The sequence below is a fragment of the Eucyclogobius newberryi genome, unplaced genomic scaffold (genome assembly GCF_026437365.1).
Source record: "Eucyclogobius newberryi isolate DKJ021-1_F unplaced genomic scaffold, fEucNew1.0.hap1 SCAF_19, whole genome shotgun sequence".
Classification (NCBI taxonomy): Eukaryota; Metazoa; Chordata; class Actinopteri; order Gobiiformes; family Gobiidae; genus Eucyclogobius; species Eucyclogobius newberryi.
This window is the reverse complement of record NW_027315823.1, coordinates 30,709,308-30,735,455: the sequence shown is the minus strand read 5'-3', so window position 1 is coordinate 30,735,455 and position 26,148 is coordinate 30,709,308. Positions and strand designations below refer to the sequence as shown.

Here is a 26,148-nt window from a genome sequence, read left to right as displayed (position 1 = left end):
GCTCTGAGGTTCAGCTCTAAGGTTTAGCTCTAAGGTTCAGCTCTGAGGTTCAGCTCTAAAGTTCAGCTCTGAGGTTCAGCTCTAAGGTTTAGCTCTGAGGTTCAGCTCTGAGGTTCAGCTCTAAGGTTTAGCTCTAAGGTTCAGCTCTGAGGTTCAGCTCTAAAGTTCAGCTCTGAGGTTCAGCTCTAAGGTTTAGCTCTGAGGTTCAGCTCTGAGGTTCAGCTCTGAGGTTCAGCTCTAAGGTTCAGCTCTAAGGTTCAGCTCTAAGGTTCAGCTCTGAGGTTCAGCTCTAAGGTTCAGCTCTAAGGTTCATTACAGGAGAAGGATACAGAACTCATTATATTCTAAAGTAGAATGGCAATCATTAGATGTAAGAAGAGAAAAGCACTGCCTTTGGTTTGTTCATAAGGCTCGTGTTGACATTTTCGCCTGATTATTTATTTGTATTAAGTTTATTGCACCTCAGATCAAGTAGTCAGTTTGTCTTACGGACAAGTCGTGTCAACACAGAGACAGGAAAAAAGGCTTTAAGCAACTTAAAGCCTGTGGCACAAAACACAGAGGGCTGTATTTCCCCCCGGAGATCGTGTTAAGGTGGACGTGAGCTCATTTAGTCACATTTTGCAGTCGTCGTGGTTATGCTAAATATGAGGTGGAGTGGTCTGGTGCATTCTGTGAATGGCCTGAATCGTAACTAATACACTTCAAAAATAATGCACTGGGGTTGTGTTATTGTCCCCATATGGACAAGATAATCATAATAAAAAAAAAACCTTAATGGGCATAAATAACACAATGATAAGTTATAGAATAATTAATACAGTCTAATTTTACGTGGTTATTTTCCCCCACTCATGTGAAGAGCGCAGCACTGTTATGGACTCAGCTCTTAAAGGAATAATAAAGGATTTTTCGCCAATTTGAGAACTCAAGCGACTGTTAAAAAATGTTCATGTGCACACTCACTCCCCACCTTCCTGTTCTTTCCAAGATGCCGCCTACCATCAAACCTGTGCAGAAGCACGTACTAGCCGCGCTGCTACACGCATTTGTTTATTAGCACCACGGATCGCATCGCATCTCTCATCTCCGCAGATTTCCGTCTCTTCTGAGCTCGAACAGTCTTTCTCTGTCCTCATTTTGTGCTGTTCACTGAAGGAACTCGCTAAACACACACCGGCACATCAACCACGCATGGGCAACGTGCTGCTATCCTGGGAACGAGCCAGAAGGAAGGTGCAGAATGATTGACATGTGGGAGAACGACTCGGCTGTCCACGCCACGAGGAAATGAGACTCAGATTGCTCGCCAAAAATCCTCTATTATTCCTTTAAAGCCAATTCATACTTCAGAAGAAGCAAGAAGTTTGTTTGGCAGGGCCGTCTGTCAACTATTCTGTGATTAGCTAAACCACTGGTTGTCAAACTTACACATAAAACACCTTCTTCTTCCCAAACCTGTTAATTCTGTTAAGTCTTTAGTGATGAGACGACTCTTTCCCCCTCTCTCACATGTAAGCGTGAGGTTGACGTGAGGTTTTTGCATTAGCGTTAGTTATAGATTGGGGATGTTTATGAGTTTTAGATATTTTTCTCAAAATGCGGGGCAGAAGAGGGGAAACTTCCCTCTGTCTCGCCTGACACAGGACACACTGTGGACACTAGTGACGCACGGGTTGTGTTTTGACCAGAAGGTTGTGTTTTGACCAGAAGGTTGTGTTTTGACCAGAAGGTTATGTTTTGACCGGAAGGTTATGTTTTGACCGGAAGGTTGGCTTGGGCAGGGACAAGAAATTCTCGTTTCATCGTGGGGCAGGTTTGGACGGGTTATAAAATGCTTGTGTAGCCACGCTCCGCCTGGGTAGTGACTCAAAATGGGGGCTCCGTCTCAGGTGATTCAGAACACACCCTTCTTTAGATGAAGACGAATGAAACATGGGGTGGAAGGTCGGGTTGAGGGAGCAGAGAGAACCAGAGAACTTCACCCTACAATATTCATTCTTATTTGTATATTATTTTTGGAAAAACTGGGCTTGGGTTACTGGGTTTATATATATATATATATATATATACACTCAATGTAGAGGTGGGCAATATATCAAAATTTAGATAACATTGTGAATATTGTTTTGAACATTTGACGATCGAGTAAACTTTTAAATAGGGCAAATAGGGTGATATTCCAGCCCCCGCGACCCGGCCCCAGATAAGCGGAATAAGATGGATCGCTTCTGTGATAAATTTTATAGACATTTCACTGATAATGCAAACATGTTTTAACACATTTCTGTTGGATTGACATAATATTTAATTGTACTCCAATTAAATACAGAGATAGTCTTTCTTGTCAATATTGAGTATTGAAATTGAAAAAACACATTGCCAAACAAATACAAGAATGTGTTTGCACCGGCTTCATAAATAATAGGATCACGTAGTTGGGAAATACGTTACATTACCTGATTTAAATGCAGTCTTGGTTATTTGCAACTGTAACCAATATATATAGGGCGGCGCGGTCGGGTGGCCGCTGGGACTCTCACTTTCTGTTTGGTGTTTATTCTCCCCGGGTCTGTGTAGGTTTCCTTTGCGCGTTTTGTTTGCAGGTGAAAGCTCATGCTACTTCTTGCAGTGTCTCATCTTAAAACAAAGGTATAGTTTTTCTGATTAAAACTTCAATCAGTCTCACGTCATAACAGACCAATGCACATGGACCTGAAGGTGTGTGATTCTCTGAGCGTCTTTGAATAACTGCTCTGGTCCTGACCTCAACCACAGACCAGGAACGTCTCGACCTGTTTGTTCTTGCACCTGTCTGATGGTCTGTAGTAAGAGTTATGGGGGTTTATATCTCACCATTTTTAAATTTGATTTTATACTTTCATGTCCTGGGATAAATAGAAGCTTAATCCATGACTAAACCAAGAGTAACCAAATCTGAACCAGGTTTAGTCCTTCATTTAGTTCTCCCATCCTGAGTCTCTACCCTGCGACTTCTAATCCATCTGTCATCATCTGTCATCATCGTCATCATCGTCATCATCGTCGTCATCGTCGTCATCGTCGTCATCATCGTCATCATTATCTGTCATCATCGTCATCATCGTCATCATCGTCATCATCGTCATCATCGTCATCATCTGTCATCATCTGTCATCATCTGTCATCATCTGTCATCATCGTCATCATCGTCATCATCGTCATCATCTGTCATCATCGTCATCATCTGTCATCATCGTCATCATCTGTCATCATTGTCATCATCGTCATCATATGTCATCATCGTCATCATCTGTCATCATTGTCATCATCGTCATCATTGTCATCATCGTCATCATATGTCATCATCGTCATCATCTGTCATCATTGTCATCATCGTCATCATCGTCATCATTGTCATCATCGGTCATCATCGTCATCATCGTCATCATATGTCAGCGTCTGTCATCATCGTCATCATCGTCATCATCTGTCATCATCGTCATCATCGTCATCATCGTCATCATCTATCATCATCGTCGTCATCGTCGTCATCGTCGTCATCATTGTCATCATCGTCATCATCTATCATCATCGTCATCATCATCGCCATCTGTCATCATCGACATCATCGTCATCATCGTCATCATCGTAATCATCGTAATCATCGTCATCATCGTCATCATCTATCATCATCGTCGTCATCGTCGTCATCGTCGTCATCATTGTCATCATCGTCATCATCTATCATCATCGTCATCATCATCGCCATCTGTCATCATCGACATCATCGTCATCATCTGTCATCATCGTCATCATCGTAATCATATCGTCGTCATCATCTGTCATCATCGTCACTATCATCAATAAATATTCCCTCGTATTCCATTGTTGTGGAGTGGTCCTTGCATGGTAGCACAGTGGCGCACAGCAAGAAGGTCCTGGGATCAATTACTGATGTAAATAAAGTAAATAAATAATAATAAATCAAATTAACTTAGCTTAGGAGTTTTAGATCAACATGTTGGTGAACAATTAACAAAATGTAAAGTGATGCTCCAAGCCTGATAGTAATAAATACCAGATAATCTGTCTCACTTTGTCCTGTTTTAATGCATGTTTCGTAATTGTATTTAATTCAGTGGAACAGATGATAAATAGTCAAACTTTCTGTTCTTCTTGTGGTGTAAGTTTCCTGTGGTTTCAGCAGCTGCAAAGTTCAACACTTAAGTATGTGTCATCTCTTTACTCACAGTTGTTAGCTCTAGGCAAAGGTCTTTCAAAAACTTTGTTCATTTTTTTTACTAAACTTCAGTTTTAGGTTTCTTCTGCTACATACTTCTCCTTTACATCTCTTTAAAAACGTATATTTGTGTTTAGGGTGAAGTATCTAAACTGTACATTCTGTTCTCCTCCATCCCACTCGGTTTGTTTAAACTCTTATACAAGGTGTTAGGAGTACTGAGGCCTGTTGTAATTTATTGCTAGGAGTACACCAGGCGAAGCTATAGGCCGAAAAAGGAGATATAGGTTTGAACATCGACATACACACGCATGACTTCATTTCTGTAACTTTCCCCTGGTGCTACCCAAATAAGGATACCTTTACATCTTGTTCTCTCATTGGCTAATCCGTTGGTACATGGATAGGGTCATACCTGTCAGATATTGTTTATCGGTCTTTGTGCATCTTCAGTATATAAGGGAGGTGCGCCCAGAGAGGGGGGTCCCTGATCATCGGAGACCCGGGCGCTGTTTTCTGCTGTCCTGTATTTGACACTGCTTTCTCTGTAAATAAACTACCTTGAAAAGTTTGCAGAGCTTTGTCAACGTGAATCCTTTGTCTACACCCTACGCCCCAAACGAGCATTGATCCAGCCACCACAAGGGCATTCTTGGGTTTCACAGTGTCCAGTGTTAATTTTGTCGACTAGAATATTGTTGTAACTAATACAAATAAAATGATGAAATAAAACTAAATTAAATGTAATCTCAAAGACTATAACTGTATGACTAAAATTGACTGAAAGTAGATTTGTCAACTGAAGTACTACTGTTTTTGTCAAATAATAAAAACAATCTGAGTTCGAGAGCCTCAAACCAAAGCAGAAACACATCTGCACATGAACCATGAAGCGATGAAATACTATCTATCTGAGTTCAAATCAAATATATATTTTCTGGTCACCTAAAGCTATGGACTTGGTCGAGTAAATGAACATTGACATTTAAAAAAAACTAACACTGACACTAAATGAGTCAAAACCGACACTGGAACTTTCTCTTGATCGTTTGTCATCAAGAGAAAGTTCCACCTTGTACTTTACCCAAACCAGTGGTGAAAGAATGTTGCTAAACGTTACATCTATGTAGCAATACTTCAGCTCAGGCCAGGTTACTTGAGTATTTTCCAGAGATGAGACCAAGGCCTTGTTTTGAAAGTCTCAAGTGTTTGTCCAAATGAAGTCCCACGAGTCCAGTCCTAGTCCTCTGCTTTGAGCTTCAGTCCTCGTCTTAGTCTTCGACACGTATTTCTGTCTCACTGTAATGTTTATGCTGGTCACAAATAGAGAAGTACGATGGACATGTTCCAGTAATGTTGACAGAATATGTTCCAAGTGTAGATGTCACAATTTACATGTTGCAATTATTGTGAGAAAAAAACACTATTATTTAGCGATTGTTCATGCTTATTGAGAACAGTGACATCTTCATTCAATCCCATTGTTTTAAATGTGTAGGAGACTTTTCGTCAAGTTTGAAAGACAAAGTAAATGTGAATATGACAAAAACAGCTTGATTAAACACTTTTAAAACACCCAAATTACATTGAAGTCTATGTTATAATTGATTGAACTAAAAATACCTAAATTTGTTTCTGAAATTGTCACGATTGTCACGATAACCAAATAATATTGTCAACCCTAGACTTGAGTCACTGGCTTTCAAATCCATGTCAGACTGAGGTTTAAGTCTGAGTCCAAGTCCACACTTCTGGTGTTTTCCTTCATAAAACTAGTAGTTAAATGTCATTTAGTTTACAGTTGTCTTCACTAGTGGCCTACTATTGTCTATTTCATTTCTATTCGTGCCCATATGTGTGCACATTGCTTACCAAAATTAAACACATTTAACATAAATAAGATAAATCCTCCATTCATACTTTGTTATATTTCTGAAACCTTTTTCCCCCACTCATGATCTTGATTTGAATAATTATTAAGCTTCCTTGTCTTACTAAATCCTCCTCTCGATGATCTTATTTCCATGTTTGTCCTGATGTCACCCAACCCATAATCCCTTCCCACTTACGCACCCGCGCGCACCGCTCCTCCCGCTCCAAGCCTCCTTCTCTCCTCCCTCTGTCTTCCTTCTCTGTCCTCCTCCCCGTCACTGCTCGTCTTTCCTTACCTCACATTTGGGATGTAACCGCGTGCGCTTGTCTTCACTTTGGTCACTAGATGGACCACGCACGAGCGAAAGAACGTCGACAACAACAGCGACAACAACCACGGCGGGTGTCGCGGAGGTTGCCATCTCGTACGACGCCTGTTTACGGTTTGTTCAGTTCAGTGTTTAGTTAAATATCATTAGAGAAAGACTGGAAAAAACAAGGCTGGTGTGACTCATGCTTCGGTTTTTCCTCCTGTCTTTCTTTCTTGCCTTCTAGTATTAAGCTGCCTAGTTACTTTTGCTGTTTGTGCTTTTTTTTTTTTAGACGATTAATCCCACACGAACTTCTTGCATGTATTACTGTGTTTAAGGGCCGAACGGAGGTAAGCTCATTTGTTCAAATCCATGGTTTAAAGGTGCACTTGTAACCCCAGATAGCAAGCTAATTGTCCCGAAGAAACAATTGTTAAACACAGTGGGCCTTATATGATATAATCAAACATGGCCCAAATTTGGCAAAATACATGTGGGCCACTATATAGCAAAGATGTGGCAGAAGAAGATGAACACCCTTCTTTGCATTAAGTCCTCTCATGAGACCTGTTGTACAAAAGTAACTTCTGTTTCCATGCACTGGTATTTAGTGGGGCGAAGGCAAGCATCTAGAACAGATGAGGGTCATACGGTTCAATAATATACCGGTATATTGTTGAACAGATGAGGGTCATACGGTTCAATAATATACCGGTATATTGTTGAACAGATGAGGGTCATACGGTTCAATAATATACCGGTATATTGTTGAACAGATGAGGGTCATACGGTTCAATAATATACTGGTATATTGTTGAACAGATGAGGGTCATACGGTTCAATAATATACCGGTATATTGTTGAACAGATGAGGGTCATACGGTTCAATAATATACCGGTATATTGTTGAACAGATGAGGGTCATACGGTTCAATAATATACCGGTATATTGTTGAACAGATGAGGGTCATACGGTTCAATAATATACTGGTATATTGTTTTGTCCTCACGAGAGGAATGCGGGTTTCTCTATGACATACTTGGCGTTGGGATGTCTCCCTTATGTGGCAAGACGAGGGTGTTGCAGGCATTTACATTAATATTTTAACTCAAGGGGTAGATTTAAAAACACCAACAACGCCGCCTGGGATAGGCCCAGGACCGAAATTGAAAGTGAAGGACACGCGGGTTCGTTATTGGCAAACTCTTGGTTCAGTTTAGACATAATTGAATGATATTTTCAGTTAAAACGTAACATTCAGGTCAGTTCCCAGTCACTTACGGTACCTGCCACATCAAGTGCAGGACCGCCACGTCATACAGTACATTTACAGTAAAATAAAGGCAAAAGCAAAACAAAAACAAGACTAAACATAAGACAAGACTAAAGATAAGATAAGACACAGGTCGTCCTCAGTGCCGTCGTTCCACGCAACAGCTTCCGTGATCTCCCATTACCTATGGACAGTTTCGTTAGTATAACGGCCTCTTTTACGTGGGAGCTAAGCGAACGGCAACACATACCACTTTCCTGGCGCACCACGCCTCAATCCACAGGCTTTATGCCAGACAGTCGGGGCATATGACAGCGGAACCGACCAAACGTGGACGAGAGCGTGGCCGACAGCAACAGTGGGGCTAAGCAAGCCACCAGACACTCGCGGGAGCGTTACACAAGCGAGACGTTGCAGGGGTGAGGGCCTAGGAGCGACGGCACTAAAGAAGCCAAATTAGGTTTAAAGATGAAATTAAAATACTTAATTATCGGTCTGTCCATGTCATACCTGAGGACGACGGGAACCCAACCCTCGGCGCAAACCCGGAAGTGACAGCAGTGTCAAAGGCCAGAGAGTGAGAGCTAGCGGGAGCGCCCTTTTAGAGGCGCCCCCTGGCGGTAGAAAATGGCAGGCGCGCACTGCCACACTTAGGCGCAATGTATTTTGCCTTTTGTAGGTGGTGCTGTCATTTTTAACGCACAAAAATTGGCCAAAAATAAGAAAAAAATCTCACCGATTCTGATTTTGAATCTGAAAATTAGAGCTGAAAGGGCAGAAGAAAAAAGTGCATGCACTTTCAAAAAACAACGGGCCTCACTGGCCGCAGGGCTTTGGTCTGCTTCGTCACAATAAAACAAAACCGACGACCACACATTGGACACGGACACTGCTGTCTATCACAACTAATTAACTCATTAACACAACTGTAAGTGAAGGTTGGGACTCAGAGACCGTAACACTTGGAATAAAAAAGTATGACTTTTGATACCCCACTCCTGAAGATGATATTCCCAAAAGTTTTTAAAAGTGTGAAATGTCATCAGAGGGAGAATGGGACATTATGAGTGTCTGCGTAATTCTTTAGGCTTTATTCTTGGGAGAGAGAGACTCTAATGATAAACAGGAAGTCAGCCATGTCAAATCAAAGTGGCACCGCCACGCTTGACTTTTTTTTTTCAAAATCGTACTTGTCCTAGGTTTTTTGTCCAATCAAGCTCAAAACACATTTTGCATCTAAAGACATTGAAATTTAATAAATATTCAACAGAATGTTGATATTCTTTACGGTCTCTGCGTAACACGCCCTCAAAGAAGGCTTAATTTTCAGTGTTTTCAAGGACAAGTCACGCCTATTGGAATTGATCTACGGAGCTCATATTTCACTCACTAAAGCGTTTTTATGGTCTGATTGGAAATAAATACCCATGTAACAAATTTACTCTATAGCGCCCCCTACCCATTGTGTGAAAAACTCAACATTGTCTGATTTGTTTGAAACTCATGTTTTATATTCTCCTCGAGACGCCATGAAAAAAGTGCATTGCAGATATTGTGTATTTTCACAATTGGCCAGCAGAGGCGCAATGAATGCCTTCACTTCCTCTTCCTCTTTTATTTTGATGGGACATTTCCTCTCGCGCCGCATTAGAATTATTATTCTTTAGACTTTATTCTTTCTGCCACAACTCGAGAGGGAGATAGAGAGAGAGGGAGATAGAGAGAGAGGGAGATAGAGAGAGAAGGAGACTGTAGCCCGGGTCATTTTGTAGTCTCACTCCATTTTTGTAAGATAAGAGAAGATATTCCTTTTTTGTCCCACATGGGGAAATTTCATTGATGCAACGCAGGTAGATACAGAGGTAGATACAGAAGAAAAGAACAGATAACTTATAGGAAGTATATTGTAGTTCCTCCTCTTTATTTTCCTGCCTCTGGACAGGCAGGAAGGCGGTCGCGCGGGAAGGCGGTCGCGCGGGAAGGCGGTCGCGCGGGAAGGCGGTCGCGCGGGAAGGCGGTCGCGCGGGAAGGCGGTCGCGCGGGAAGGCGGTCGCGCGGGAAGGCGGTCGCGCGGGAAGGCGGTCGTGCGGGAGGTAAGAGCCATCATCGCCGCTACCGCGGTTTTAATTTTTACTGATCCTCACTGCAATCCTCATTTATTTTTGATCACAAAAACATTTATAATTTGCTGTTTTGGTTCTTAAGACGATTATCCAGTCAGAAACCATAGCATCACTCTCATTTCACTGCTGAAATCTCATTGGTTTAAACCTAGCGTTACCTATAAAGCCTATTTCCTCACCTCCTGCAGCAATCATAAAATGTTTAAAAACGGTATGAGGGATACTTGATATGCCTGGATGTACGAAACATTTATAAAAGTATGTTACCTTTTTGAGACAATTTACTAACCAGGGAAAACATCTGGGAAAATGGTAAACTTGTAAAATTATTATAGATTGCAGTTGTTGCAGGTAAACGTCTTTTGCGGTGTTACAAAACAGCATTGTTGGGAACATACTTTGCAATCATTCTTGGCTTGGTTTCTGCAGCTGCAAGATGAAGCAAGGTGTCCGATGCTTCCTTCTCATGCCTTTTGTGCTCTGCGTCCTCTACTTCACTTTGCTTTACATAAGGTAACCAAAACTCAGTTGAAAAATGTCTAATTACGTGTATTCGTCTAACATTGGCGTGCTGTGTTGTTTCTCTGTTAGGATGGCATTAGAGCTTATTCCGATGGAAAAGTGCACCTTGGAGAGTGGAAAGATGCTCTTTCTGGACCACATTGTGGATGTCACCCTCGATCTGCAGTAAGTGAGAGCGCTACTGCTGCAACACACTTTCATTCTTCAGATTCTTTCTTAATATAATCACAAGATGCTGTCCGCTTATTCCAACAGCTGTGGTACTCGTAGACTTTCAACAACTCAAAAATAACACTCGCACACACAGAAGTAGAACCAGTAGTGTTTCAGCAGGCGGCTGTTAGTGTGACGTAACATAAACATAAATATGTCGGTGTAATCCCTCATTCGTCCAGGCGTGTTCCATAGTAGAAAAAAGCTTCAGTTGTAGTCATCTGGACTCAGTTTGAAAAAATAGACGTTTCGACTCTCATCCAAGAGTCATTGTCAATAAAAGAATTTAGATCGAGAACTCCGATATTAATACTGTTCTGTGGTAAGACCCGCCCATTGGGAGGAGCCTTCCTGAAGTAGAAAGAGTTGTTTGTTTCAACAGAAACTCCCCCCTTGTATCTACCGAGCTAGCCTATTCAGAATCTTAATGGGCTATTAGAATCCTCTTTGTCTTTGTGAGACCCTGGCTCAACCACCCTGAGTACCTGATTAGCATCCGAATCTCCTTGTCCTGGTCCTCTACCTTTCCAGGGGTTCAGTAACCCATTATAAATAACAGGAAGATTAAACCTTAGCCCTCCATTTCTGTTTAAAGAAGGTCTTTCTTTTTTAACAAAAATAGCTTCCTTGACTCCTCTTTCAAACCATCTTTTCTCCCTGCTTAAAACCTTCACCTCACCGTCTTCAAATGAGTGATTAGAGGCTTCAAGATGGAGATGCACGGCGCTCTGTGGTCCTGAACTTGTATTTCTTCTGTGCTGATAGAGCCTCTTGTGTAGAGGCTGTTTTGTCTCACCTATGTACCGTTCTTTACAGCTTTCTTCACTGCAATGTAGTTTATTCGATCCAATGCCCAAAATCACAACAGCAGTTGCCTCGAGGGGCGACAGTGAAAAACAGATTAGACAATGTTCATAGGCACTTGGTAATGTCCTAGAATCCCGTGTCCTTAGACAAATGTCCCAAGCTCCTCTGTCCTTAGACCCCCCTTCTCGGCCAGGAAAAATGACCAAACCTCTTTGGGAAAAAGTAGAAACCTGAAGGAGTTCCACAGTGAAGGAGAGATCTGACTGAGATGGACAGTGGAGCTGCACCCATTCGAGGAGAACCAGTTCTTCAGGAGGAGAAACAGTTCTTCCAGTCAGATGAAGCGTCTTGTAGATGTTTAGGGACCTGTACAATGACCTCGTGAAGTTAAGTAAATGCTGTGCGAAGTCGAAGCTGTAATGCAATGGACTTCTGCATAGTTTTTGATAAACTCCAGCTGTGAGCGCCTCTTCTGAAAAGTGAAACAAAGAAGTTTGGAACGAGCTAACGCGGGCTACAGTAAAAAAACACGAAGACATTACACCGTCCCAAAACAGCTAGTTTCAAGAGAGTACGTGATGGCAATTATTCAGTAGTAGTCACATTAAATTCAAGCCCGTATTTGTTATGCAGAAGCCAAGGAAAAAAGAACACGGCCCAGTGCTAGCTTGGACTGTAGCGAGCTAAAGCGGCTAACGCGGGCTACAGTAAAAACACAAAGATACAGACATCATACCATCCCAAAACAGCTAGTTTCAAGAGACTACGTGATGTTAATTATTCAGAAAGTGGTCACATTAAATTCAAGCCCGTATTTATAACGTAGAGTGCACTGAAGCAGCATGTTAGCTTAGCATTGCTGTCTCTGCTCCGGTACCCGAGGCAAAAGTGACGAGGCTAAAGTGACATCACGAAACCACCTTAAAACACAGGGTTAAAGCAATACTTTAGAGTAAAAGTACCTCAGTTCCGTTGCAATGTAGTCCAGGGAATGTAAGCTCTGAAGACAGTCTGGAGTAATGAATAATGTCTCTGAGAGGAGTACACGGAGAACACGCAGCTGCTGCTGAATCAGTAGCCATGTGGTTCGCATCTGATTGGTGGAAAAAGATCAACATGCGCTGGCTAGAAAAAGGTGACGCCCCCCCAGGAGCGCTGGAAAAAGACCCGAAAACTACCCATTTTTAACAGCTTAATGTATACGTTTAAGACAACCAATAGTGTTATCTGAAGCACACAGGGGCTCATTCATAACTTCAACTAGCACATTCTGCAAAAAAACGAAAATCACACATTTGAAAAAAAAAATCTTATTTTCTCTGTTTGGTCCGGGAGAATAAAATACTTGAAATACTAAAACTCTTCAAAACAATTTAAAAACAGCAGAGAATCCTCTCGTTCGTTCTTTCTCTTTGACTAATTGTCATGTGACTGAATGTTTACATACCCATGTGCGTCCTGAACATCCGGGTTAGCACAAGCTAACGTTTTTTTCAGTTCCTTTTTATCACAAAAGACTACAAAGTTATCATAATAAATGCAACGCGCGCAGAAAAGAGCGCATATTTTTCCGCACATTTTTAATGGAATTGAAAAACTCAGGTCTCCGCTTCCGCATGACATCGATGGCAGCCGTCTACGTCACTTAGTTTTCATGCTGCGCGGTCCTAAAGCCGACCATGTTTCAAAACGCACCGGTGCGGGCGTCGACCCCGAAGGGTTAAAATGTCTAAAAATGAAAAACAAAAAATAATAAAAAAGGGTAACGTGTAAATAATTTAAGACATAAAAGAGAAGAGTGCAAAGAAAAATCCTTTCAGTCATATGCGCAGCTAAACAAAACTGTTTTTAGCTTAGATTTGAACATTGTCAGAGTAGAACCTGTCTCACATCTTCAGGGAGACTGTTCCAGGTTTTAGCTGCATAAAACTGAAACGCAGATTCCCCATGTTTTGTCCTGACTCTGGGCACCAGTAGGAGGCCGGTCCCTGTTTAGTCCTGACTCTGGCACCAGCAGGAGGCCGGTCCATGTTTAGTACTGACTCTGGCACCAGCAGGAGGCCGGTCCATGTTTAGTCCTGACTCTGGCACCAGCAGGAGGCCGGTCCATGTTTAGTCCTGACTCTGGCACCTGCAGGAGGCCGGTCCATGTTTAGTCCTGACTCTGGCACCAGCAGGAGGCCGGTCCATGTTTAGTCCTGACTCTGGCACCAGTAGGAGGTCCGTCCATGTTTAGTCCTGACTCTGGCACCAGCAGGAGGCCGGTCCATGTTTAGTCCTGACTCTGGCATCAGCAGGAGGCCGGTCCCTGAGATGGTTCATATGGCAATAACATGTCCAAGATGTACTTTGGTGCTAGGCCATGGAGAGACTTGTACACAAGCAGAGCCGCTTTAAAGTCTATTCTCTGAGCCACAGGAGCCAGTGCAGAGACCTGAGAACAGGACTAATGAGATTGTACTTCCTGGTTCTAGTCAGGACCCGAGCAGCAGCGTTCTGGATGTACTGCAGCTGTTTTACAACTCGTTTGGAGAGGCCAGTGAGCAGGCCGTTGCAGTAGTCTAATCTACTGGAGACAAACACATGGATAAGTCTTTCCAAATCTGGTTTAGACACTATATTTTTGATTTTGGCAATGTTTTTTAGATGGTAAAAAGTTGCTGATGTTATTGATTTGATGTGGCTGTTAAAGTCTAAGTCTGAGTCCATTATTACCCCCAGATTTCTAACTTGATTTGTAGGTTTTAGAGCGAGACTCTGGAGGTGACCGCTAACACTTTCCCTTTGTTTCTGTGGCCAAAAACAATTATTTCAGTCTTGTCTGAGTTCAGCTGGAGAAAGTTGTTTTGCATCCACACACTGAGCTGTTGGATGCAGTCCATCCATCCATCCATCCATCTTCTGCCGCTTTATCCGGGGCCGGGTCGCGGGGGCAGCAGTCTGAGCAGGGTCTCCCATACTTCCTTCTCCCCAGACACTTCCTCTAACTCCTCCGGGGGGATCCCGAGGCGTTCCCAGGCCAGCCGAGAGACATAGTCTCTCCAGCGTGTCCTGGGTCTTCCCCGGGGCCTCTTCCCGGTGGGACATGCCTGAAACACCTCCCGAGGGAGGCGCCCAGGAGGCATCCAGTCCAGAGGCGGTTTGCCAGAATTTCTTTGGTGCCGACCGATAGTCCTCCTCCATGGCCTCCCCGAACTCCTCCCAGGCCCGGGTTTTTGCCTCTGCGACAGCACGAGCCGCGGCTCGCTTGGCCTGCTGATACCTGTCGATGACCTCCGGAGACCTACAAGCCAGAATGGCCTGATAGGCCTCCTTCTTCAGTCTGACGGCATCCCTTACTTCCGGTGTCCACCACTGGGTTCGGGGGTTGGCACCGGAGACCTTGAGACCACAGCTCCGAGCAGCCGCATCAACAATGGAGGCGGAGAACATGGTCCACTCGGACTCAATGTCCCCAACCTCCCCCGGGACATGGGAGAAGCTCTCCCGGAGGTGCGAGTTGAATACCCTACTGACAGAGGGCTCCACTAGACGTTCCCAACAGACCCTCACAATGCGCTTGGGTCTGCCAAGTCTGTCCGGCTTCCTCCTCCGCCAGCAGATCCAACTCACCACCAGGTGGTGATTGGTTGACAACTCTGCCCCTCTCTTCACCCGAGTGTCCAAGACACGCGGCCGGAGGTCAGATGACACGACAACAAAGTCGATCATTGACCTCCGGCCTAGGGTGTCCTGGTGCCATGTGCACTGATGGACACCCTTGTGCTTGAACATGGTGTTCGTTATGAACAATCCGTGGCTAGCACTGAAGTCCAATAACTGAACACCGCTCGGGTTCAGATCGGGGAAGCCGTTCTTCCCGATCACCCCTCTTCAGGTGTCACTGTCATTGCCCACGTGGGCGTTGAATTCCCTCAGTAGAACAACGGAGTCCCCGGTCGGTGCACTGTCCAGTACCTCTCCCAAGGACTCCAAGAAGGCCGGGTACTCTGCACTGCTGTTCGGCCCGTAGGCCGCCACAACAGTGAGACCTGTCCCCCACCCGAAGGCGGAGGGACGCGACCCTCTCGTTCACTGGGGTAAACTCCAACACGTGGCGGAGTGGAGCGTCCAGCCCCTCTCGAGGAGATGGGTTCCAGAGCCCAAACTGTGCGTGGAGGTGAGGCCGACTATATCTAGTCGGTATCGTTCAACCTCCCGCACAAGCTCAGGCTCCTTCCCCCCCCAGCGAGGTGACATTTCATGTCCCCAGAGTTAGTCTCTGTGTCTGGAGATCTGGTTGCCGAGGCCCCTGCCGTCGACTGCCGCCCAGATCTCTCTGCACCGGCCCCTTATGGATCCTCCTGCGGGTGGTGGGCCCACGGGAGGGCGGCCCCACGTCGCTCTTTCGGGCTGTGCCAGGCCGGGCCCCGTGGGGTAAGACGTAAACGGCCTTGCTTTTGTCGTCATCATAAGAAGCTTCTGAACCGATCTTTGTTTGACCCGTCACCTAGGACCTGTTTGCCTTGGGAGACCTTACCAGGGGCTTGAAGCCCCCGACAACATAGCTCCAGGGATCATTCGGGCACTCAAACCCCTCCACCACGTTAAGGTGTCGGTTCAAGGAGAGGCTGTTGGATGCAGTGGTCCATATTCACCTGCCGACAGTGAAACATAGATCTGAGTGTCGTCTGCATAATTGTGATAGGACACATTTTCACTGCGTACCAACTGACCTAACGGCAGCATGTAGAGGTTGAACAGAAGGGGACCCAGGATTGACCCTTGGGGCACACCACAGGTCAGGGTCATGTGGTCTGAGACACAGCTACCAATTTCAACAAAGTACTTCCTGTCTTCCAGATAGGACCTTAACCAGTTTAGGGCAGTGCCAGTGATGCCCACCCAGTCCTCTAGTCTCTGTAAGAGGATCCCATGATCGACGGTGTCAAAAGCAGCACTCAGATCTAACAGAATTAAGACTGAGGCTTTGCCCGTGTCAGTGTTCAGGCGGATGTCATTTGTCACCTTGACAAGAGCAGTCTCAGTGCTGTGATGAGGTCTAAAACCTGACTGAAAAACATCAAATGAGTTGTTTATTAAGAGGAAATCTGTGAGCTGTTGGTAAACAACCTTTTCAAGGACTTTGCCCAAAAATGGCAGATTAGAGATGGGCCGGTAATGACTCAGTACTGCCGTCGCGCTAATGAACAAATGCACGTGTGTGTTGTATCAGTTCGCACGGGGGAGTGCGCATGCGCACTTCCGCCTGCGTTGTCAAATCGCCGAAAAATCATCCATTGCGCCTTTTAAGGAGAGGCTTTATGACCACAGTTTTCAAAGAGATTGGGAATGTTCCAGATTGAAGCGACATGTTAACTATGTGAGTGAGTGGTGCAAGTAAACTGTTCAGCACAGACTTTAGAAATCTGGTGGGTAACAAATCGAGGCAGCATGTAGATGAACTCTGATCTCCTGGACAGTTTTGTCAGTTACAGGTGCAAAGTGAGTTAGCTCTAAGTGTCTAGGTTGTTTTAGGGTAATCATTTTGCATTGTGGGATTTATAGCATTTTTAATGCCCTGAACTTTGTCATTAAAGAATAATGCAAACTCATTACACTTGGATGTGGAAATGAGTTCTAATGGCAGCTGAGCTGGAGGGTTTGTTAATCTGTTTACTGTGGCAAACAGGACACGCGAGTTGTTACTGCAGCTTCCAATTATTTCAGAAAAATATCTTTCCCTAGTTCAACAAACATAAGATTAAGTTCTACATGTTCAGCTTCTCTTTGCAAATCTCTTTTTGAACCTGGAGCTTTGACTTGCGCCATTTCCGTTCGGCCCTGCGGCACTCCCTTTTCTGTGCCCTGGCCGAATCATCATTTCTCCACGGCGCCTTCTGCTTATTTTAACAATTTTAGCCTTCATAGGGGCAATGGTGTCTAGAACATTCAAAACACTCGATGTAACAGAGTTCAACAAATCATTTACATTGGAACATGAGACATTTTCAAAGTTATAATTTCCATAAACAGTGCACCTGTGCCATCATTTATGTGTCTCCTCCGAATAACTGCAGGAACAGTCGGTGGTTTGGGAAAAACAGACCGGTCAAAGAAGACACAGAAATGATCAGACAGAGCAGCATTGACCACATTGACATTTGAAATATTTACCCCCTTTGTAATTATGAGATCTAGAGTGTGCCCTCTGCTGTGGGTGGGGCCTCTCACATGCTGAATAAGACGGAAGGTTTCAAGGACAGCATCAAGCTCTTTAGCGTTTCTGTCACAAATATTATCACGATGCACATTGAAATCACCTGTAATGACCAAACCATCAAAGTCTGTGCATGCGACTGAAAGCATCTCAGTAAAATCATCAATAAAACTTTGGCAGTGCTGGGGAGGCTTGTATAAAACAATGAAGAGAATGGATGGAGACTGTTTTAGCTCCATTTTAAAGGATACACACTCAAATGATGAAAACACCCCAAAAGACAACCTGCGGGTAATTATTTCATTTCTCAAGATAGCACAGACTCCACCCCCTTTTGTTTTCTCGTGTTTCAGATTCAAACTTAAAGTTGGGCGGAGCAGATTCTATCAGAACTACATTTCCTGTGTTTTTGTCAAGCCATGTTTCAGTTAAAAACATAAAATCAAGATTATAAGAAGAAATAAAATGATTAAATAAGAGTGATTTGTTACATAAGGATCTGATATTTAGCATAGCAAGTTTCAGACTAGTTTCAGTGGGACTGGGCCTTATCTTTTCACAGGGAATATGAATCAAATTTCTCAGATTAGGCCGCCTGACTCGCATTTTGTTTGTCCATCTGTGTGATGTGACTACAGAAATAGCACTAGGGGGAGCTATTTTTACATAGGGCCCCGGGTTGGTTTGATTTTTAAAATGACAATAAGTCCTGGCAACGCTGAGACCCAGTGCACCCTAGCTACGGGAGATACCAGGTGAAAGACGAGGGTTGATAGGTGGTGGGGCTTTGGTTGACATAACCCTTCATCTTGCTATATTGGGCGTGAGTGGAGCCACCTTAATGCCTGATTTGATCACGACTTTCAACCCTCCATCCCTTGTTGGGAAATGGGAGGTTTTGTCTATGGGAGTGATCTGTTCTTTTCTTCTGTATCTACCTCTGTATCTACCTGCGTTGCATCAATGAAATTTCCCCATGTGGGACAATAAAGGAATATCGTATCTTATCTTAAAACTGGAAAAAATGTCTTAAAATCCTTGGTTTACTTGAAAAAGTCATAAGAAAAAATGTTTGGACGACAAAAACTGATTAAAAAAGCAAAATAAATAAGGAAAGCAGCAATAGCAAGCTGGAAGCAGGACGGACTCTTCGGAAGCAGGAACTACTACTACTACTAATTAAGTGTCATCCAGTTTTTTTTTATCCTTCACACAAGCACTAAGTCTGTCAACTTGATCGCTCTGATCGGGTTTCATTGATAAATACAGCTGCATAGCAGTGGAAGTTAATGTCATGCTTTCTGATCGTGTGATCTAACGGCAGCGTATGAAGAGTAAACAGAATTGGACTGACCCCTGTGGTACACCGTAAGTTCCTTTAGAACAAGGTGAGGAGCTCTGGTTTACATTAATAAATTGGTACCCATCAGATTAATAGGATTTAAACCAGGGAGTGAAACACTGTGCTGAGGCCCAACAGAACCAGGATAGTGTAAGTAGATACAGGGGGGAAAGGACAGATAACTTATAGGAAGTTTCAAAAAAAAAAAAAACATATTTGGTAGTAATATTATTTATTTGAACTTTGAAGGTGAAACATATGCTTTTTTTCCTTACTTTTTATGCTCAAGCTAATCACTGAGAAATCATTTGATCTTGTTTTTGGTGTTATAGTTGTAATATTTGTATTGCTTGGCCTTGTCCACCCTATTCTTTTACTTTGTGACCAAATCCCATTATAAAACGGATGCTACAAGTCATTTAAATTGAGTTACTCTCGGAAACGGCAGCTGGCTCTGTGGAAAGGTACAGTATTGAGATTAATTGTATTGTTTCGAGACTGATCAGGATGCATTATTATAATTAATCGTGAATACCAAAGTAACTTAATACAAACAGTTGTTGTTGCTGGGTTTCTATAGCACTAATATGTAGAGGCCCGAATGATGTTGTTGCATGTGAAATTTATTTTGGTGGATTGGATTAGATTAGATTATAAACTGCTGTGATGACTCCAATTGTGGCTAAAAGAAGTTGGCAGTGGAGGTGGCTTAATGAGAGGAACCAGGACCAGGGGAAAGTGAATATTGGCCTTTTTGGATTCAAATTTCAATACAATGACACAAACATTCGACATCGTGACAAGTGCAATGCTGTTAGTGTGGCTGTATCCACACTTTGTTTAGTCCTTGTGTAGTAGACTTGGTTTGGTCCTGTTCCAGGCCTGGTTTAGTCCTGTGTGGTACTCCATGCATAGGATAATGCGTTAATACCATTACAGATAGGTGTTAATTATAAACGGAATGAGTTGCACCCTTTAACTTTTATGGCTAAGTTTGAACCCTCTACCATGAAATACACATTAATTCAAGACTGAGCCTTCAAGGAGGAAGCTTTTTTTCTTTATTTTTTAATTTAGACATAGTTTCCAATGTAAACTTTTAGGGTTTTAATGGAAGAGACACTTTAAACTGTACATGTTTTGCTGTCTATCAAATTCATGTTGTTATGTTGTGTTAACCAGGCGCTCTTGTGGATGAGATCTTGTCAGAACTGGTCTAGAGGACAAGACTTTAAATGAGTCTGAGATTAGTGTTCGTCAAATGTCCAACAATAGCAGGCTCAAGCAGATTTGTGTTTGAAAGGTATTTTAAAGGAGACACACTAATGCTCTCCCAAGCTCAAAAAGGTATTTTGTATTGTAAGCACTATTGGACATAATTGGGCAGGACCCTTCACCCACCTTGCCTCCAGCGTCCAATATGCAGGTGTATGAATGAGTGTGAGTGAATGTGGGTATGAACCTCAGCTGAACTCTGTGACAAAAACAGATTGGGATTCTTGCAGTCTGTTTACCTCCATGTCTCCTTCTTAAAATAAACCCAGACGGTCTCTTTCAGATCCAGGCTCAATGTCCAGACTTGCACCATATGGAACGCGCCAATCATTTGGGATGGCATGTTTGATGCAGCCCTTTACGACGAGGCTCATAAAAGGAAGAATTCATCTGTGGCTCTGACTGTTTTTGCGGTTGGAAAGTAAGTAGCATGTTGGTCGATGTCAACTCACCTAGTGTAATCCCTCATTTGTCCAGAAATGTTCCATTGTAGAAAAAGATTCAGTTGTAGTCATCTGGACTCTTTTTACAAAGATTGCCACGTTAACTCCTCTTTCAAACCCAACTCTTCTCCTGCTTAGAATCTTCACCTCACTGTCCTCAATAGAGTGGTTTGTGGCTTTAAGATGCAGCTGCACGGCGCTCTGTGGTCCTGAACTTGCACGTCTTCTGTGCTGATAAAGCCTCTTGTGAAGTGGCTGTTTAGTCTCTCCTATGTATCGCTCTTCACACTTTTCTTCACTGCATTGGATAGAGTAAACTACATTGTTCTGTTTTTGTGTCGGCATCTTGTCCTTTGGGTGAACCATTATGAGGGATTATGAAATCCATCATTAAATAGGAACGGGGGTTAAGATTTAACCTTCCTGTGGTTTATAATGGAATTTTGGAGTGTGGAGGAGCTGGGGGGGGGGGGGGGGGGGGGCGAGGGGGGGGGGGGCGCGAGTGTGGAGGAGCGAGTGTGGAGGAGCGAGTGTGGAGGAGCGAGTGTGGAGGAGCGAGTGTGGAGGAGCGAGTGTGGAGGAGCGAGTGTGGAGCGGTGGCGCGCCGAACTATCCAGGTCGCATAGATAGATCCATGTGTCGCACCTATAATAGATCCATGTGTCGCACCTATAATAGATCCATGTGCCGCACCTATAATAGATCCATGTGTCGCACCTGTAATAGATCCATGTGTCGCACCTATAATAGATCCATGTGTCGCACCTATAATAGATCCATGTGTCGCACCTATAATAGATCCATGTGTCGCACCTATAATAGATCCATGTGTCGCACCTATAATAGATCCATGTGTCGCACCTATAATAGATCCATGTGTCGCACCTATAATAGATCCATGTGTCGCACCTATAATAGATCCATGTGTCGCACCTATAATAGATCCATGTGCCGCACCTATAATAGATCCATGTGTCGCACCTGTAATAGATCCATGTGTCGCACCTATAATAGATCCATGTGTCGCACCTATAATAGATCCATGTGTCGCACCTATAATAGATCCATGTGTCGCACCTATAATAGATCCATGTGTCGCACCTATAATAGATCCATGTGTCGCACCTATAATAGATCCATGTGTCGCACCTGTAATAGATCCATGTGCCGCACCTATAATAGATCCATGTGCCGCACCTATAATAGATCCATGTGTCGCACCTATAATAGATCCATGTGTCGCACCTATAATAGATCCATGTGTCGCACCTATAATAGATCCATGTGTCGCACCTATAATAGATCCATGTGTCGCACCTATAATAGATCCATGTGTCGCACCTGTAATAGATCCATGTGTCGCACCTATAATAGATCCATGTGTCGCACCTATAATAGATCCATGTGTCGCACGTATAATAGATCCATGTGTCGCACCTATAATAGATCCATGTGTCGCACCTATAGTAGATCCATGTGTCGCACCTATAGTAGATCCATGTGTCGCACCTGTAATAGATCCATGTGTCGCACCTGTAATAGATCCATGTGTCGCACCTGTAATAGATCCATGTGTCGCACCTATAATAGATCCATGTGTCGCACCTATAATAGATCCATGTGTCGCACCTGTAATAGATCCATGTGTCGCACCTATAATAGATCCATGTGTAGATCCATGTGTCGCACCTATAATAGATCCATGTGTCGCACCTATAATAGATCCATGTGTCGCACCTATAATAGATCCATGTGTCGCACCTATAATAGATCCATGTGTCGCACCTATAATAGATCCATGTGTCGCACCTATAATAGATCCATGTGTCGCACCTATAATAGATCCATGTGTCGCACCTATAATAGATCCATGTAGATCCATGTGTCGCACCTATAATAGATCCATGGGTCGCACCTATAATAGATCCATGTGTCGCACCTATAATAGATCCATGGGTCGCACCTATAATAGATCCATGTAGATCCATGTGCCGCACCTATAATAGATCCATGGGTCGCACCTATAATAGATCCATGTGTCGCACCTATAATAGATCCATGTAGATCCATGTGTCGCACCTATAATAGATCCATGGGTCGCACCTATAATAGATCCATATAGATCCATGGGTCACACCTATAATAGATCCATGGGTCGCACCTATAATAGATCCATATAGATCCATGGGTCGCACCTATAATAGATCCATATAGATCCATGGGTCACACCTATAATAGATCCATGGGTCGCACCTATAATAGATCCATGGGTCGCACCTATAATAGATCCATATAGATCCATGGGTCACACCTATAATAGATCCATGGGTCGCACCTATAATAGATCCATGGGTCGCACCTATAATAGATCCATGGGTCGCACCTATAATAGATCCATGGGTCGCACCTATAATAGATCCATGGGTCGCACCTATAATAGATCCATGGGTCACACTCGTGAGTTTAAAACACGCCGCTCTCTCTGTTGTGCTTCAGTTACTTCAGGAACGAGCTCCGTGGGGAACGAAAGCGCCACAAGTCGTTCCGTGCCATAGATTCACGTGTTTTTAATAAAATATGTAAATTAAACGAAGCATCGAGGCAATCAAATAATAATCGAAGCTTTTTTGTAATTGAATTATTCGATTAACTCGAGTGATCGTTGCAGCCCTAAGTGTGAGTCAGGGACAATAGGAGGCTTATTAAATGACTGATAGAAAACAAAGAGGTTTAGTTTCTGTTGAAACCGATAATGCCTCTTCATCACCTACTCAGAGTAGGATAAATATCGCGGATTCGCAGATTGAGAATGACTCTTGGATGAGTCGAAACTAGTCCAGATGACTACAACTGAATCTTTTTCTACAAGTCAACTCATTTACTGTATATGGCCTGCTCGTAAGTTTGTGGCCTTGAACTGTATGAAAAGTGTTCACATTGTGTATGTACTTCCTTATTCTTCATGTTCACATCAACAGTTTGAATGCTCTGTGGTTGTGAACCGAGTCATTGTTGAGTTAGAATGTTGTGGTTACTTTGTTGGGTTTCTACTGACATCACAGCACTCAGTTTAATTGAGATTTACTATTGTTATTTTGTGCTGTGGTTGAATATATATTGCAGTAGGATAATGGACCTCCATTTTCATAAAAAACACATGAGGAAAATCTTTTGTGGATGTTCCTTTTGAAGATTTCTTATGAATTTTGCAAATAATTGATAAAGAAACAACCTTACCCTTTGGAGTTAGTTTTAACTATAGAATCTGACAAGTTCATCCAGGTTACTGATTGGAACATCAGCTTGAAAACCGAAACAAAAAACTTAAAAAAGGCCAATGACTGGACTGACATAGCAACAGACATCAGGCAAATGAAAGAAAGAAAAATCAACATTCAGACTTGATTTGGAAATGAACAAATATATATTTAAATGTGCTGTCATTTTGTTTCTTTTCATGTTTAGTTGATGTCTACTTGTGTTCTTATTTAGATTTTTGCTCGCTGGTCATGTTGTGTTCTGTATTTTTCTGTGTTTATTCATTTTTTAAATTGAGGGGGGGAAGAAAGAGTCAATTTCCTTCTCTATCTCCATAATTTAATTATTTGCCATTTCTTTTAGATACCTTGACGCTTACCTGGAGACCTTCCTTCACTCCTCAGAACAACACTTCATGTTGGGCCTCCCCGTCACCTACTACATCTTCACCGACACGCCCAAAAAGGTCCCCGTCATCTCACTCGGACCAAATCGCAGTTTGAAAGTGATGGAAGTTGCCAGCCATTCTCGCTGGCAGGACATCTCCATGACGCGGATGAAATCGATATCCAACATCATCGAGACAGAAATCCGTCACAAATTCAGCCACGTCTTTTGCTTTGACGTGGACCAAGAGTTCACCGGGAGGTTTGGGTCCGAGGCGCTGGGCGAGTCCGTGGCGCTCCTCCACGCGTATTACTACCGGCTACCCAAAAGTATGTACACGTACGATCGCAACCCGAACTCCAAAGCCTACATGGAGACGGGGGATTTCTACTATCACGCCGCCGTCTTTGGAGGAAGGTGGAAAAGGGTGAAAGCCATTGCCGACGCGTGCTACCAGGGTATCGTGGAGGACAAGAAGAACAATGTGGAGGCGCTGTGGCACGACGAAAGCCATCTTAATAAATATTTTTGGCGGAACAAACCAACCAGGCTGCTCTCCCCTGAGTACTGCTGGGACGACAGTATTGGACACACGAGTGACATTCGAGTGAAGAGGCTGATATGGGCTCCCAAAGACTACAAAAACCTCAGGCCAAATGTATAAACGCAGGACTGAGAAGTATTTTGCACTGTATGGACAATTACTGCGTCAGAGGATTGCTGTTAGCTGACTGTGTTGCTGAAAACGTCATCTTTAAAGGTGCAGTGTGTAACTTTTGTCTTCACGGGGACGTGCAGAGGACGCCCCCAAGCCAGTTACGGGTCAGAGTAAGTAAGAATGCATTTATTTCAAGAATCTTTTTTAACTTAATTTCATTTTTTGAATAAATGGTGGAATTACTGTGGAACGCTCCAGGCAATAAAATCTCCATGGAGACAAGCAGGTGCCGGACCCTCCAACAGAAAAGTACATAGTGCACCTCTTGACTGTGAAAAAAAGTATTTGAACAGCATGTGATTTTGCGAGTTCTTCACTTTCCCTCACTGCATTATTAAAATATAAGGCAAGGCCAGTTTTATGTGTAGAGCATAATTGTGCACAAAGTAATTCAAAATGCTTTACGAGAAAGAATGTAACAGAATTATAACAGATACAACTATAAATTATCATCAAATTTGAACAGAACAGGTTTTAACCTAGTTCTTTGAGTAAAGGCCTGATTTACACATACAACTGCTTATATGTGTGTGAAAAAGCACTCTATCCTATGTAACTGGAAACGTACAAATGTGTTTTACAATCGTCTTTGGATATGGAATGTAACAAAGAAATGCATTATAAATAAAGCACACATTTGAAAAAGATACCGCTAATGCGTTAAAGTATTTCAACAGATTAGATTTGTTTTAAAATCAAGATTGTGGGAAAATAATGGTTGAGTTGTGAGAAGACACAAATTTAAAGTGTGTTACTATTTTCATGAGTTACAATACAGGCATTTTCACTATTCAAAAGATATAATATTAAGTTTTAAATAGTTAATTGCTATTGCAACAGTCCCAATTGTCAGTCAATGCTTTGAATGTAAATGTTTGCTTTGTTTGTAACTTCATTCAAATTGAGTCCTGTCTTTCAATGTAATGATTGCTGAATGTTGGCTTGCACTGGCCATATGTTGCCAAATGTTGACTGCGTCTACAACATTCAAATGTGTATAGTTTGATGTTCTCAGGTAAATATAAGCACACCCACACAGCCGTAATGTTGATATAGTTAATATTTACTAAATGTATTTGAAATTGCTTTTGCATGTGTTGTACTTTTTTGTTGTACTTTTTTGTCCTCATTTTTGTTTTGTTTTCCACGTTCAAAGTCCTAAAAGCAGGTTTGTTTTTTTGA

The 26,148-nt window shown here is 43.0% G+C and overlaps 1 protein-coding gene across 1 annotated transcript; it reads left to right on the top strand.

The window, feature by feature from the left end:
* Nucleotides 1-10,381: 10,381 nt before the first annotated feature.
* LOC140365994 (N-acetyllactosaminide alpha-1,3-galactosyltransferase-like) lies at nt 10,382-25,992 on the top strand. The gene is made up of 3 exons (XM_072452626.1): nt 10,382-10,489; nt 20,444-20,581; nt 24,225-25,992. The coding sequence occupies exons 1-3, from the start codon at nt 10,395-10,397 to the stop codon at nt 24,910-24,912; spliced, it is 921 nt and encodes a 306-aa protein (XP_072308727.1). The 5' UTR covers nt 10,382-10,394; the 3' UTR covers nt 24,913-25,992.
* The last annotated feature ends 156 nt before the right edge of the window (nt 25,993-26,148 follow it).

Coding starts and splice junctions, on each gene's coding strand:
- LOC140365994 (XM_072452626.1), top strand. CDS start 10,395: ATGGCATTAGAGCTTATTCCGATGGAAAAGTGCACCTTGGAGAGTGGA. Junction 10,490..20,443: donor GATGTCACCCTCGATCTGCA/GTAAGTGAGAGC, acceptor GGTCTCTTTCAG/ATCCAGGCTCAATGTCCAGA. Junction 20,582..24,224: donor ACTGTTTTTGCGGTTGGAAA/GTAAGTAGCATG, acceptor CATTTCTTTTAG/ATACCTTGACGCTTACCTGG.